Raw genomic sequence first — 17,083 nt, 5'->3', positions numbered from 1 at the left:
CTTCCACTAAAAGTCCCTAGATTTGATGGGACATCCTGCAGCTTTCTGAATCTTAGACTTTGCAAACATCCTATAAATCAGATGGTCACCCTTGGACCCCAGTTCATGACCTTCAGAACCAGAGCCCTCCCTATCAGAACCAGTTGCACAGAGAAACCTGACTGGTGCAGTGCCCACACAGCAACAACGCACAGCCCACAATCTGAAAAGAACCCTTAGCCCACCATGTTGCCCATTTCCAAGACGGTGGGACTCTTACGTGACCCATCATCTACGATGGTGGCACCCATGCAGGCTGGGTTGTCCAAGGTGGCAACTTGTGTGCAGGACCCATTCTCCATGGTGGGGCCCTTATGTGGCTCATCCTCTGTTTTACTCAAAATGGCGGCACACCCACACAGCTTGCTGTCTGATCCCAGACACACATGCAGGCTTCGCTTACAGAGCCTAGGGGTTTGCTTCCTCCTCAAACCTGAGTACAGCTTCCCTTAGTGCCACCTGGGCTCACCAAAAGTGTAAGGGGGCGGACAGGGGTAACCTGGAAGCAGCATACTAACCAAACCATTATCCACAACTCCATTATTCTAAAACAGTGCTCAGAAAGCAGGTTTTTACCCAAAACACTTTCACATCTCTGCTCCCTCCCCATTTTATTTCCTTTTCACCTTTCTAGGCATGATTAGGCAGCTGATACCCTCAGGAGGAGTGCAGAGAAATTCTCAGAGACTGGGAAAATTCCAAAGTTTCAATCTCTTGCTCCTAAGGGGGTCAGGACAATTATTGTCCCAGTGGAGTTGCCAAAAACTGTTATAGAACCAGGGCCAAGGTAGGATAGGATATACTATATATCTTTCTAATATTTCCTGGACACTTTGAGTTCTGGACCCCATTCCAAATCCCTATTTGGTTTCCCCTCCCCCCTTGGCTGCACCCTGTTACAACCTGGCAGCCAAGGAGAGTGAACTGGAGTGTGCATGTGTGAACAATGATGACTTCACTGTACTAGTCAGTGGGGGTGGTAGACGCCACTAAGTGAGCATGTGTACTGTGTAGCCATTGCATTCAAAATGACTGAGCGAGTAGAGCAACAAATCTGCATAAAATTTTGCGTTAAGCATGAGCATTCCTCTGTGGAAACTATTCACGCGATTCAGACAGTCATGTCTGTGGGCAGCTGGTGATTGGCAGCTTCATCATGACACACTCCCACTCCTGCATCACATCTTGTGCAGTGTTTTTGCAAAACATCAAGTCACCCCGGTGACTCAGCCCCCCCACAGCACATATTTGATGCACTGTGACTTCTGGCTTTCCCCAAACCTAAAATCACCTTTGAAAGGGAGGAGATTTCAGACTGTCAGTGAGATTCAGGAAACTATGATGGAATAGCTGATGGCAATTGGGAGAACTGTGTGAGGTTCCAAGGTGTCTACTTTGAAGGGGACTGAGGTGCCATTGTCCTGTGTACAATGTTTCTTGTATCTTGTATTTTCTTCAGTAAATGTCACTATCTTTCAGAGTACCTGGCTGGATATTTTTTGGACAGACCTTGTATTTCTTTAGTCCTGAAAGGGGAATGATTTTTTTATATCATGTAGAATTCTTGGGTTTCTGTTCTTGTCATTCAATAGGTTATGCATTCTACTGTGTTCTGATGTCATTCTGAGCTGTCTTCCTTTGTAGGTAATGTACTCCTGCTGTCTGAAAGATAGCTCAATTTTTCTCTTAACCATTGGAATTCAGAAAATTTTTTTTGTCTACTCGGATGTGCCTAGGGATGTGTTTATGTGTAGTTAGTCCGCTTTTTACTCCTGTGCTGTTTCAGTGTACAGATTTAAGTGTTGTTGCATTTCGGGGAAAGTTTCTTCTGTTAACTACTTCCTTTCCTTATTTATTAGTTTTCTTCATCTTGAATTCCTGTTATCTGTAGGTTCTATGTACTGAATGAGCCTTGTAAGGCTCATATCTTTTCTGTCATGATTACTCTTATTTTGTCTTTGTGTTCTTTTTCTTGTTATTTCTTCTGAGTCACATAATGGTGAAATCACATATTTTAGCCTAGAAAGTCTAATTGTGTATAAATGTGTGTGCATGCATAATGTATTGCTACTCTTGAAGTTTCTAAGTGTCCTTCCTGTTCTTTTGGAAAAAAATTTTTTTTTGTCCCTCAACTGCTGTATTTAATTTGACTTATATAATCATTTTTCAGAGTGCTTCTTTTTTCTCTGGTGGGTTAGCTCCCTATTATGTTTTACTGTGGTGCTTTTGGAGTTGTCAGTACTGAGTTCTGTTTGTTGTAATATTTAAGTGGCAATAGGCCTTCAAGTGGTTGAACATAACTGTATTTACCTCTGAGGACAGGAAGAGCATATATCTCCTAGCATTTTTCTCATCTTAAGGACAAAATCTAGTGAACATTTATTGACTACTTGGGCTCCTTGGCAAAGAGACTCTTCAGAAGTTTATGGATATTCTGTTTAGGATTCATGGCTCTCAGCAGGCCAAACTGTCTTCAGGAGCTGTTTCTTTTACATTTTTCCCTGGAGTTCTTTGAAGCTAATCACTAAGTTTCATCTAGTCCATGAGACAGAAGGGCCCATTAGCTATTCTTGGCTTTCACTTTTCTCCTATGTCAGTGCTTTGCATAACCTCAGTGGCTTACTGACAGTAGGGAAATAGAGGCCATGAAATTTAGAGTGAAGAAGTATCACACCATGTTGGTTTTGCCATCTTCCTAAAGCAGAAATATCTAACCTGGGTTATCTGGACCTCTTTGATGAGCGTTAGGAGAGTGTGTTTATTCCATTGAGTCAGCTATAACTCCTGGCAACCTTGTGAATGAATGATTTCTGCAATGCCCTGTGCTTAGTAGCCCTGCTTAGCTCCTGTACACTTATGCCTATAGCTTCTTTTATGGAGTCAGTCCATGTCAGTTTGGTCTTCCTCTTTTCTTGCTTCTTTTTTGCCTAACATTATTATCTTTTCCAAAGAACCTTGCCTTTTTATGATATGCAACTTCACTTTAGTCATTTTTGCTTCCTGTAATTTTTCAGGTTTACTTTGCTACAGGGCCAACTTGTTCATCTTTTTGGTAGTCCATAAAGCTTTCCTTCAGCAGTGTATTTCCAATGAATCAATGTTTTTTTTCTTATTAGCCTTCTTCTCTGTTCAGCTTTCAAATCTATACATAGTAATTTGGAATACGAGGGTGTGGATGATCTTAACTTTTGCTCTTGACACATCTTTGCTCAATGACACCTTTTTGCTCTTGGTCATCTTTCTTAATTCTTCCATTTTTGCCCTACCTAGTCTCAGCCTTCTCTTGATTTCTTAGTTGCAGCCTGTATTTGAATTGAACACTGAACCAAGGTAAACAAAATCTTTAACAATATCAAATGAGATCGGGCGCGTTCAGGGTGGTATGGCTGTAGACCAAAATCTTTAACAATTTCAATGTCTTCATTTAAAGCTGCATATTTCTAGTGTAGTAATAATTTTTGTCTTCTTGATATTCAAATGCAGTTCTGCTTTGGCATTCCTTTTATTTTCCCAGATATTTTATCTTTCTTTTTGCATTCCTTTTATTTTCATTAGAAGTAATTTTAAATCATTGCTATTTTCTGCCAGTAGGATAGAGTCATCTGCATATCTTAAGTTACTGATATTTCTTCCACTAATTTTCACTCTTCCTTCCTCTAAGTTTTGCCTATTTATGAATTAGTTTTTTTTCAGATGGTACACTGAACATCAAATTCATAACTGGGCAGTTTTTACTGCCAGTCTTGAATACAGCCATCATTTTCAAGGTGAGTGTACAGAAATGGTATGTTGAGGTCTGAAAATACTTTTGAAATTTGTCTCTGTGGCTATGATTGTTAATTTCCAAATGTAAGGTTTGTTTTTTTTTTTTTTAAGATTTTAGGGTTTTTTTAAACAGGCTTTATATAGTTTATAAAGTTTTATGACTTAGAAAACTCCCAAATAGAATGGAATAAGATTGTGTAGTAATTAAATGCCCAAACATGATCAGCTGACTATTCCATATCTATGAGAACACAGAGGTAAATTGTTCCTCTTTTGTAAGACCATAGACAGTTGCTTATATTGATTGCTACAATGAAGGAGGAATCTACTTTTGCCATGGAAGAAAAAGTGCAATAAAATTGTTGAAATTCTTTGAAAACCAGACATCCTCATATCTTACTAGAGATAATTCTGCATAATATAGGACCTTCATATTTCAGAAGAATTAAGGTAAACCCTTGCTATTTTATTTATTTAAAGATTTAGAATTATTGCAACTCAAATTCTGATTTCTAAGAATCGATTACAATTGAACAAATATATTCTAATTTCAGAACAATGAAATTTTTGTATCTAAAAGATCTTCAGGACATTTGTGGGAAAATGGATTTTTAAAATTTCATATTTTCCAGAAGGAATGTTTTATGTCTGGGCAGAAGTTGACCTTTTGATTATATTTAAAGTCATAGAGGCTAGTGTTCTTAGAATGGCTACAGTAAGTCATAAGTGGGATAATCTGGAATATTTGACATAAATCTCCTAGGAAACTGAGAATACAAAGTGGTGTGTGTTATACCTTCCCTTAATGAAGCAAGATTTTATTATACAGATAAGAATAGGTAAACTTGTTAGGCACTTTTAGTTAGGTTTTTGTTTTAATGTGTATTGTAAACTATTTTGGTGTCTTTGAGTTCTGGACTCTAATTTTTAATTTTTCAAATTTGTTCCTGTATTAGTTTCCCAGGGCTGCCATAAAAACACACCACATACTGGGTTGATTAAATGATAGTTATTTATTTTCTCACAGTTGTGTAGGCTAGAAGTCTAACATTGAGGTGTTGGCAGGGTAGATTTTTACTGGAGGCCTGTCTTTGGCTTGCGGATGGCTGTCTTCTTCCTGTAGTTTAATACAGCTATTGTTCTGTACTGTCTGTTGCCTATGTTCTGATCTCTTCTAAGGATATCAGTCATGTTGGATTAGAGCCCACCCTAATCACCTCATTTTAATTTAATCGTCTCTTCAAAGACTCTTTCTCCAAATATAGTTATATTCTAAAGTAGTAGGGTTAGAACTTCAACATATGAATTTGGATGGATGGTGGGAGCTACAGTTCAGCCCATAGCAGTTCCCTTATCTTTTCTTCTGATTATTTGTTGTGGGATCAACAGGGAAACTTTATAATAGAACTGATTCAGTTTTCACTGCCACTCTTTAATATAGTCATTATTTTCAAGGTGAGTTTACAGAATGGTGTGTCGGCACCTATTTCCCAACATGCTTTTTATCTGAGTTCTATGGATCAAAATCCAATAACTTTAGATTTTTTATTTGGAAATCCTATATTCTCAGGAGGTAAAGTTTTAGAATTTTAATAGGTGAGAGTTAGATTCTATTCTGGACAAAGAATCTCTCTGAACCAAAAGAGCAGACCTAAAAATAATGGTATCAGTTACCCTTTTGGGCTGAAATAACAATAAACTAAAAGGATAGAGAGCTATTATGCCAAATACTGTATGAAACTCAATTTTATATAACAGGACAATTTCTTCATATTTCAACAGGTAGTCACACCTATACACTTTGCTGATTATATCAAATAAGTTCTGTTTATAAAAGATAGCTTTCCCAAACTAAGTCGCTGTAATATGTCAGTTTAGACTTGATGTATTTAATAAAGATGCTAATCAAAATTATATTAACATTATTTAAATATTAGTACTTCTTAATATTTCCTCACTTTATGCCTCCTGCATCTCATATGTCTTCTCTGTAAAATGATAATGCAGTATTGAGTAATAAGTTTGTGCATATGAAGGGAATTTTTTACATTATTTATTTATTTATCTTTAGAGGGGAAGGAAAGGAGAGAGGGAGAGAAATATCAATGTACGATTGTCTCTGGTGTGTCCCCCACCAGAGACTGGCCTGCAACCTAGGCATGTGCCCTGACTGGGAATGGAACCACGATTTACCAGAGGGTTTGCAGGCCCGTGCTCAATCCAATGAGCTACACCAGCCAGGTTTTGAAGGGATTTTAAATTTCAGTGCCATGCAGTTGTTGAGTATGGTATGTATGTTGAGTGTACCACTTTTGGGAACAGCTTCTACTTTGACTAAGCAATTGGACCAGCTGACAAATAATTGCAATTAAATATCTCTCCAATCAAGAAACTTTGAATACTTTTTATCACCCTCCTCTATAATGTCCAAGTTAACACATTTCATTGGTATGGCTTTTTCCACACTCTGTAATTTTTTCCTCTTTTAAACTTTTCTCAATATTAATTTTTATGTGAAATTAAATATATAATAAAATGAGATTAAATCTCAATTCCTTTGAGCAATACTCAACTGTTACTGTATTACCTATTAAAATTATAGGAATTGCTAAGTAAATAACATAATAAAATATTTAAAAGTTTAAGTCAGCAATAATACATTGAACAAATTATCTGCCATTGCTTATTTTCATTAAACATAATGGGAATATTTTGACTGAAGAGAAAATAATATTAAGTCAGTTACTTATTTAAAAAAAGTTTTATAATATAAAAACACACTCTAATGACATTGCTTTAATTTTTACAAATTTTATTTTGAAATTATTTCAGATGTATAAAATTGTACATTTTATAAAATTTCCAAAATTTCAAGTTATTACAAAAATATTTGAATGCTTTTCACTATGTCTATGTCTGTATCTACATATCTATATCTGTCTTCTTTACCCTAAATATTTCAGAGTATATTGAAGGCCTGGTGTTCCTTTCTCCTATATATGCCCATATTTCTTTTAAAAATTTTTTTAATTTAATTTTAATTTTTAATTTTTAAAAAATTTTCATTTATTTTTCAAGTACATTTTTTGTCTATTTCTCCCATCCCATCCCAGCCCCCCCCAGTCCTCATCCCTGTGTCTTTCATACTTGTTCCTCAAAATCCCTCCCCATTTTTCCCCTTAAATTCCCTTCCCTCTCCCCTCTGGTCACTGCCCACTTGTTCTGTATTTCAGTGTCTTTGTTTTTATCCTGTTTGCTTGTTTGTTTTATTGTTTAGCTTCCTGTCGAAGGTGAGATCATATGGTATTTGTTCTTCAATGCCTGGCCTATTTCACTCAGCATAATGCTTTCCAGTTCCATCCATGTTGTTGCAAAGGGTAGTAGCTCCTTCTTTCTCTCTGCAGCATAGAATTCCATTGTGTATATGTACCACAATTTTTTGATCCATTCATTTACTGATGGACACCTAGGTTGCTTCCAACTCTTGGCTATTGTAAATTGTGCCGCTATGAACATTGTGGTGCATAGGTTCTTTGAAATTGATGTTTTAGGATCCTTGGGATATAATCCTAGCAGTGGAATTGCTGGGTCAAAAGGCAGGTCCATTTTTATTTTTCTGAGAAAATTTCATATTGTTTTCCATAGTGCTTGTACCAGTCTGCAATCCCACCAACAGTGAACTAAGGTCCCCTTTTCCCCACAACCTCTCCAACATTTGCTGTTTGTTGCTTTGTTTATGATAGCCATCCTGTCTGGTGTAAAGTGGTATCTCATTGTGGTTTTAATTTGCATCTCTCTGATAGCTAACGATATTGAGCATCTCTTCATGTGTCTCTGGCTCTTCTGTATGTCCTCTTTGGAGAAGTGTCTGTTGAAGTCCTTTTCCCATTTTTTAATTGGGTTAGATGTCTTCCTAGAGTGGAGTCGTGTAAGTTCTTTGTATATTTTGGAGATTAAAGCTTTGTCTGAGGTATCATTGGCAAATATGTTTTCCCATACAGTTGGTTGTCTTTTTAATTTAATACTGTTTTCTTTAGCCATGCAGAAGCTTTTTATTTTGATGAGATCCCATTTGTTTATTCTTTCCTTTATATTCCTTGCTCTAGGGGACATATCGGTAAAAATGTTGCTGCGTGGAATATCTGAAATTTTCTTGCCAATGTTCTCCTCTAGGACTTAAATGGTGTCACGGCTTATATTTAAGTCTTTTATCCACCTTGAATTTATTTTGGTGTATGGTGTAAGTTGGTGCTCAAGTTTCATTGTTTTGCATGTAGCTGTCCAGTTCTCCCAACACCATTTGCTGAAGAGGCTATCTTTACTCCATTTTATGTTATTGCCCCCTTTGTCAAATATTAATTGACTGTAGAGAGTTGGTTTGATTTCTGGGCTCTCTGTTCTGTTCCATTGGTCTATGTGCCTGTTTTTATGCCAGTACCAGGCTGTTTTGATTACAGTGGCTTTGTAATACAGTTTGATATCAGGTATTGTGATCCCTCCTACTTTGTTCTTCTTTCTCAAAAGAGCAGCTGCTATTCCGGCTTGTTTATGATTCTAAATAAATTTTCGAAGTGTCTGTTCTATGTCTGTGAAATATGCCATTGGTACTTTAATAGGTATTGCATTGAATCTGTATATTGCTTTGGGTAGTATGGACATTTTGATGATGTTAATTCTTCCAATCCATGAACAAGGTATATGTTTCCATTTGTTTGTGTCTTCCCTGATTTCTTTCTTCAGTACTGTGTAGTTTTCTGCATACAGGTCTTTTACCTCCTTAGTTAGGTTTATTCCCAGATATTTTATTTTTCTTTTTGCTATATCGAATGGGATTTTTTCCTTGATTTCTGCTTCTGCTGATTCATTGTTAGTATACAAAAATGCATTTGATTTCTGGATTAATTTTAATTTTTAATTTTTATTTTATTGGTTATGCCATTACCGTTGTTGTTCCCCCCTTCATTCCCCTCCACCCTGCACCCCCCACCCCCACCATTCCCCCCTTTAGTTTATGACCATGTGTCTCAAGTTCTTTAGATTCTATATTTTCCATGCTATTCTTGCCCTTCCCCCTATCTATTTTCTACCTACTATCTATGCTACTTATTTTCTGTGCCTTCTCCCCCCTTCTCCACCTCCCACTCCCCTGTTGCTAACTCTCCATGAGATCTTCATTTCTATGGTTCTGCTCCTGATCTAACTGCCCTCTTAGTTTGCTTTTGTTTTAGGTGTGGTTGTTAGTAACTGTGAGTTTGCTGTCCTTTCACTGTTCATGTTTCTTTAACTTCTTTTTCTTAGATACGTCCCTTTAACATTTCATATAATAAGGGCTTGATGATGATGAACTCTTCGAACTTGACCTTATCTGAGAAGCACTTTATCTGCCCTTCCATTCTAAAGGATAGCTTTGCTGGGTAGAGCAATCTTGGTTGTCGGTCTTTGGATTTCATGACTTGGGATACTTCCTTCCAGCCCCTTCTTGCCTGTAAGGTCTCTTTTGAGAAATCAGCTGACAGGCTGATGGGAACTCCTTTGTAGGTGACTGTCTCTTTATCTCTTGCTGCTTTTAGGATTCTCTCCTTCATTTTAATCTTGGCTAATGTAATGATGATGTGCCTTGGTGTGTTCCTTCTTGGGTCCAACTTCTTTGGGACTCTCTGAGCTTCCTGGATTTCCTGGAAGTCTATTGCCTTTGCCAGCTTGGGGAAATTCTCCTTTATTATTTGTTCAAATAAGTTTTCCACTGGTGGCTGTTCCTTTCCCCTTTCTGGTACCCCTATAATTCGGATGTTGGCATGTTTAAAGATGTCCTGGAGGTTCCTAACTCTCTCCTCATTTCTTTGAATTCTTGTTTCTTCATATTTTCCTGTCTGGTCATTTTTTTCTTCCTTCTGGTCCCTTGATTTGAATCCCAGTTTCCTTTTCATCACTATTGGTATCCTGTGCAATTCCCTTCATTTCAATTACTTTAGCCTTCATGTGTTCTTGTAATTTTTGACTAAAATCAACCAGTTCTCTGAGCATCCTGATCACCAGTGTTTTGAACTGTGCATCTGAAAGTTTTGCTATTTTTTCATTCCTTAGATTTATGGGCTCTGGGGCTTTGAGATCTTCTTGAGCCATTTTTGGTCTGTTTGAGCCTGTTAAGTATGAGGAGCAGAGCCTTAGGTGTTCACGGAGCGGGGTACCCAGGTTGCTGGGTTGTGATGCTGTATATGGGGGTGGGGTCAGAGTGGGCAAATGGTGGCCCCTCTGCTGCCTCCTGCCGCTGGGGCCTGCTGGATCCCATCTCACTGCCCACTCTCTTGCTGGTCTATCTGGGCAGGAATGCGCGACCACAGTCAACCCGCCGCCCTGCACCCTTGCTGGGTCCGTAGGTCGCTCACTGGGTCGCTCACTGGGTCTGCCTGTTGCAACCCCATGCCTGGGATCCACAGGCCTGAGTCCGTCTGACTGAGTTTTTCTGTGCAACCCTGCTCCTCCAGCTGCTGGTTTCTCCCCTCTTATCGGTCCGGCTGAAGAATTTGTTGTTATCAGACTTCGGACAAGTTCAATTTTCTGTGTTCTGGCTGTGTTTTCTGTTGCTAATATTTTGTTGTATCTAATCTTGGTTGTGTGAGAAAGCACGGCGTCTCCACCTATGCTTCCATCTTGGCACAAGTCCCCCCATTTTTCTTAAAATCAAAAAAATTCTTTTACAGTACCACAGTGCCATTATCAAAATTTTGATATTAACAGCGAAATATTACTGTCATTTAATCTGTAGATCATATGCAGATTCACCAATTGTCTCATCAGTGGTTTTTATAGTAAAAGAAAAGAATCTGGTTCAGGCTCCTACATGCCATATGTCATTTCTCTCTATCTGGAACATTTCCTTAGTCACTTTTTGGCACCTTTACTAAGGAACTATGACCTTTACTTTTTTTTTTTTTAATGAGGACAGCCATTTATTTTATAGACTGTCCCTCATTTTACATTTTTTTTCTCATGATTATATTCAGTTTTGTATTTTTTTGCATGACTACTATAGAAATTATGATAGCTTTCTATGAGCATTGTATAGGAGATATATGATGTGTATTTTTTCTATTACTGGTAAAGTTGACTTGGTTAAGGGTGGTGTGTCTCATATTTCTCCACTGCAGAGTTACTATTTTTCCTTTGTTATTAATAACATATTGTACATGGGGATTCTTTGAAACTGCAGAAATATCTTATTATACATTCACTCACTAGTTTTAGATACTTCGTAGTTTGTATTTAATGAGGTATAAGGCTGAAAATTACAGTAGCAGTGGCAGAATTTCTGAGTGTAATTTTTACAAACATGGAGGTAGATAAATGACACCACAGTGCTAGAAAGATTGGTCATTGCTATTGATATTGGATATATTAAATTTCAGAGGTGAAGCAAAATGTACCTCACCATTGTATTTGATAAGCTCACTTATTTATTGTTTGGAAAATATATTTGAAGCAACAGGTTAGTAAGAGGGAATGGCAAAAGGGTTAGTAAGAAGCAACAGATTGGTAAGAGGGAATGACAAACACTGACAGTAGTGACAACTTGATGGTAACCAAGAAGATAAAATTAAAATAACATATATATATAACTAGCTGATTCTGCCCATCTAACTAAGGCACATAAAACTATATATAATCATTCTAGTACTTTAGTGTGATTATGTCCCATAATGTGGCATTTGGTAATTGTAGTTGTTTGTACCTGTTTGAATAAAAAATTAATGGTGAGATAGGGGCATTGCTAGTACAGATTGATTTATCAGCTATTAGTAGACCCTGCAGAATGACATTATCTTGATGAATATATTCCAATCAGTAATTTGCCTTTTTGGATTCAGAAATTCTAACTTGGTAAGGCTTACTCCCATTTTTTTTTTTTGCATGTGTGGTTTCTCTCTCTTTTCTCCCTCCCTCCTTTCTTCCTCTCTCCTTTTTAAAATTTTTTATTTTAATTATTGTTCAAGTACAGTTTTCTGCCTTTTCCCCACATCCCCAGGCCATCCCCCCAACCCTTCCCAACTCCCTCCTGTTTCCATCCTCCATTGTTATTGTCCATGTGTCCTTTATACTTGTTCCTGAAAACCCTTCACCCTTTTCCCCCGAAATCCCACCACCCCCCTCTGGTCACTGTCAACTTGTTCTCAATTTCAGCGTCTTTGGTTATATTTTACTTGTTTGTGTGTTTTGTTGATTAGGTTCCTGTTAAAGGTGAGATCATATGGTTTTTGTCTTTCACTGCCTGGCTTATTTCACTCAGTATAATGCTTTCCAGTTCCATCCATGCTGTCACAAAGGGTAGGAGCCCCTTCTTTCTTTCTGCTGCATACAATTCCATTCTATAAATGTACCATAGTTTTTGGATCTATTCATTTATTGATGGGCACCTCAGTTGCTTCCAACACTTGGCTATTGTAAATTGTGCTGCTATGAACATTGGGGTGCATAGGTTCTTTTGAATTGGTGTTTCAGGGTTCTTAGGGTATAATCCTAGCAGTGGAATTGCTGGGTTAAAAGGCAAATCCATTTTTAGTTTTCTGAGGAAATTCCATGCTGTTTTCCATAGTGGCTGCAATCCCAGTCTGCAATCCCACCAACAGTGCACTAGGGTTTCCTTTTCTCCACACTTTCTCCAACACTTGTTGTTCGTTGCTTTGTTTATGATGGCCATTCTGACCAGTGTGAGGTGGTATCTCATGGTGGTTTTAATTTGCATCTCTCCGATAGCTAGTGGTACTGATTAACATTGCCTCCTTCCTCTCCCTCTCCCTCTCCCTCTCCCTCTCCCTCTCCCTCTCCCTCTCCCTCTCCCTCTCCCTCTCCCTCTCCCTCTCCCTCTCCCTCTCCCTCTCCCTCTCCCTCTCCCTCTCCCTCTCCCTCTCCTTCTCCCCCTTCGCTCCCTCCCTCACTCCCTTCCTCCCTCTCTTCCTTTTTTTCTTTCTTTCTTTCTCTGGTATTAAATTTTGCTTACTAAATCACAAGAGTTATACGAGGTTGGAAAAAGTGCAGCCATTGTTAATATAATAACAGTTTGCACAACACTGATGTAACCTGGCAGCCAAGGAGAGTGGACTGGAATGTACATGTGTGAACAGTGAAAATTGCACTGTACTAGTCAGTGGAGGCAGGAGACACTGTTGAATGAACACGTGTACTGTGTGGCCACTGCATTAAAAATGAGCGAGTAGAGCAACAAATCTGCATCATATTTTGTGTTAAGCTTGAACATACCTCCATGGAAACTGTTCAGATGATTTGGAAGGCCACATCTATGGGCTACTGGTGATTGGCAGCTTCATCATGACTACACGCCCACTCATGAATCACATCTTGTGCAGAATCTTTTGGTGAAACATCAAGTCACCCAGGTGACTCATTCCCCCTATAGCCTGGATTTGGCATCCTGTAACTTCTGGCTTTTTCCAAAAGTAAAATCACCTTTGGAGGGGAAGAGATTTCAGATCATGGATGATATTTAGGAAAATATGAAGGGCAGCTGAAGGTGACTGGGAGAGCTGTGTAGGATCCCAAGATGCCTGCCTACTTTGAAGGGGACTGAGGCATCATTGTCCTATGTACAATGTTTCTTCTATCTTGTATCTTCTTCAGTAAGTGTCTCTATTTTTCATATTACATGGCTGGATACCTTCTGGATAGACATCATATACCTGAATGTCAATATATTAATCTTTGATGTACTCATGCTATGTGGTGGATACCTTTATTTATGTTTCTTGGAGCTGACACCCATTTATGTCATGTCATAAAACCATATGTGAACCAGATTATCAGAAGTTTTTTGGTGAGGATAGTTTCACAATAAGGAAATCTATTTTTCTATTATGAGTGTTTAAGGCATTGTTTCTAAAAATGTGTTCCAGGAATTTTCAACCCGTAAAGGCACTCTGTGAAAGAAGACGGTGTGTGGTTAAATAAGTACTATACAATATCCTTTTCTTGTTTAGTTCCATGGTAGATTGGGTCTGTTTAACTTAGGTTAACTCAGTGTGTCCAGGCAGAAGCGATGCAGACACCCCTGCCCCCAAATATACATGTAATAGTCTCAGATTAAATGTTTATTAGCATCAGACTTTGAGAGTTAGATTTTTTTTTCCTTGTAGGTGGGACAAGATGCACTTGTTCGTTTACTAGATACCATCTTTGACTCTTTTTTCCTTTTTATGAACTTTTGTTCCAGCCACTTTTACTTTCTGTTGATCTTCCCTTCCTCCCTATCCTCTTTCCACACCCTCCCTCCTTTTTCCTTTCCTTTCTTGTTAAAGATATTTTAAAAACGTGTATTGAATATTTTGGCCTAGGAACCATTTTTGTCTGTGTATGTCTCTGCAGAGGAAAACTATTTTTAAGTTCTTAGGGTTGGAGACTGCACATTGTTCATTTAAAAAAATGTTACACTCACAAGATCCTTGATAATAAGAATTCAGGGTGTAAAGGAAATATTTCACATATTCTGTGTAATAACTTTTGAATTCTATTATAGTTAGAAAGATTTCTTACAAATATTTAAAATTATAAGTTTATTTTTAAAAAGATATGTTTCTGTTACCTCAAAAATTTAGGCATTTGAATGTTTTGTAGACTTTAATAATACTTGAACCTAACTGGATATTAAAAAAAAATTCTGTAAGTAAGGGTTTTGCCTTGAGCAGCTAGTTATTATTTTAGTTATCTACTTAATTAGGTTATTTTCAAATTCTTGCAACTCACTAATTTAGACTGTAAAATGTTGTTATGTTTCTGTTATATGACTCTGTGTTAGGTTATATAAAGTGGGTTCATTTTTGAATTCTATTCATGTGTCCAATGTACGTTTTTTCCCTACACAGTTATTGAGAGGTCCTCTAAAGTAAAACAGAACCTTATAGTGAATTTGGTTCTTTAAACTTTCATAATATGTGTTTTATAAAAGATAACAGCACATAATTATATAGCCTGTTATATTTAATATATGCTTTCATATACATTTTTCTGTGAGGAAGATCAGGAAGGTCAAATTATCTCTAGAGTGACATAAATTCCAACCCTATCTCTACCATTTAGGATAGGTGTGTTTCTCAGTTTACTGTTCATTCATTTATTCATTATATATTTATTTGACTATTATATGGTGTGTACTTTCTGGGCACTAGACATAGATAAAATTAAATCATTCACTTACTTTTAATATTATTTTCTCACCTAACGGATGTGGCAATAGTGGCAATAAAGCCCTTGGTACATAGTAGGTTCACCTCTAAATACTTAAAGTGATAAAATGCTTTCTTACATGAAATTTGTTTCTACCAGTAATAGAAGGGTTTTACAGTTGTTCTTATTATATTTATGCTATAGAATCTTGTTTCTCACAAAACCATAATTTGGTTTCAAAAATGTATTTTTAAACTATCTAATAAGGTCTTTAGTGTCTCATTTATTTTACAAAGGTTAGATGCTTATTTTAGTAATGATTTGTCATTAAAATTATGTCAAAATGTCTTAAAATGCTGTTGAAACTGTAAACAAATGCATACCATACACAGAGCTAATTATGGATGCCATCTGTTTATTTTTACAAAGTTTTTTTAAAGACCATGGCATTGTCTCCTTATGATAAGCTTCAAGATTATTATAATAACTAAGTCCTGTCCTTCAATTAGTGTAGTTAGAGACAGAAGGCATTTTGTTTGTCCACTGACCTTTTCCCATGTCGTAATGTATGAAATATAACATGTCATGAAAAAGGAACTATTGTGAAATGCATTTAGAACATGTTTAATTTTTATGAGAAAAGAAATTCTATCAAAGCAGCAGATGTAGCCAAAGTTTTATTTAAATTTTTCAAATTTATTCAAGGCTTTAGATGAGAGACAGATTATCTGTTCTCGTGTCATAAGTGGTTTATTTTAGCTTAGTTAAGGTTAGGAACTTTTAAGCCATCAATCAAATTTAAAATGATGTGTATTCCTGTTAGTATCCCTATATGCCAGTGCATGTTTTCATACATGTGTATCCTATGTGTTCATGTGGAAGGCCAGGGATTCCCATGACAGCATCATCCACAATAGTTATCAGCAATTTGCTGAGAGAGCAGAGTGATTTCACTGGCTCAGTTTTGCTATTGTGCATGCTAAGCACTCCCCACGTAAATCTAGAGGGAAAACAACCTGCAGGATCCATCTGCTCCTTTCTGCTACACTGCACTGATGTAAGAGTACGCTAATCTGGTTGCTTGTCAGGACAGGTTAGTGAAAGCATGCAAGCGGGTGAGACATAGGGTAGACTAGTGCTTTGGAAAACCACAGCTGCCTCTATAGATGCCATGCTAAGTGTAGCAGAATAGGTTTATTATCAGCCACACTGAGGATTGCAGTTAAATGTGTAATTTCCATTTATGAATTAGTTTCAAAATTTAAAGTGTTAAACATTTCTGGATCACAACTGATTAAAAACTGGGAAAAGTAATACAGAGATAGTTTACAAATACTTTTAGGTGTAAGTTTTTCTTATGCTTTGTACTGTATTGTGTTTATTCTCTAATTTTGTTTTCTTAATTTTTCAATCAAATATGATTAGATATTAATATAATTAGCTTTATTTTATTTAGAAATTGTTGAAATTGTTGTTGCTTATTTTCATTTATTTAGCTACTCTTATACCTATTGACTGGCAGATCTTGGCCTTGCAGGTTGAGCATCCTGTCACAGAATGCATTACTGGTCTGGACCTAGTCCAAGAAATGATCCGTGTTGCCAAGGGTTACCCTCTCAGGCACACACAAGCTGATATTCCCATCAACGGCTGGGCAGTTGAGTGTCGGGTTTATGCTGAGGTAAATGAATGATGTTGGAAGGAAAGATGGTGGTCGTATCTGAGTCTTGAGACCCCAGGTACAGTTAAACAGCAAGGTGAAGTTAGGGTTTTATAATCTGTGTCAAGTATTTGATTATGTAATCCAGAATTGAACCAGAAAATAAGGTTAGATAATTTTGACATAATTCAAAATAACTTTAAAGCATTGAGTTTACTTACTGTGTGTGTGTGTGTGTGTGTGTGTGTTCTGGATGGAGAAATATCTATTGATCAGTTTAAGGGGCTACAAAGCATTAAATATTCTTGTGCTTCAGTGGACAACAGTTTTTGTTTTGTTTGCTTTTGTTTGTTCATTATTTCAAACCACATTTGAAGTAAACAGAAGCATTGTTTCCATATTTTTTAAAAGCCTGACCTGAGTACACAATAGATGCTATTTCAATAT

General features: G+C 37.1%; 1 protein-coding gene across 1 annotated transcript in view; it reads left to right on the top strand.

Annotated features, from left to right (window-relative positions):
• PCCA (propionyl-CoA carboxylase subunit alpha) overlaps nucleotides 1-17,083 on the top strand; it is a 526,460-nt gene that overhangs the window by 270,189 nt on the left and 239,188 nt on the right. The window contains exon 13 of the mRNA XM_037143368.2: nucleotides 16,514-16,657. Within this exon, the coding sequence (XP_036999263.2) occupies nucleotides 16,514-16,657 (144 nt within the window). The remainder of the gene's footprint in view (nucleotides 1-16,513; nucleotides 16,658-17,083) is intronic.

This window comes from Artibeus jamaicensis, unplaced genomic scaffold, assembly GCF_021234435.1.
Source record: "Artibeus jamaicensis isolate MK-2021 breed Jamaican fruit bat unplaced genomic scaffold, CSHL_Jam_final contig_1819, whole genome shotgun sequence".
Lineage (NCBI taxonomy): Eukaryota > Metazoa > Chordata > Mammalia > Chiroptera > Phyllostomidae > Artibeus > Artibeus jamaicensis.
This window is presented reverse-complemented; position numbering and strand designations above follow the sequence as displayed.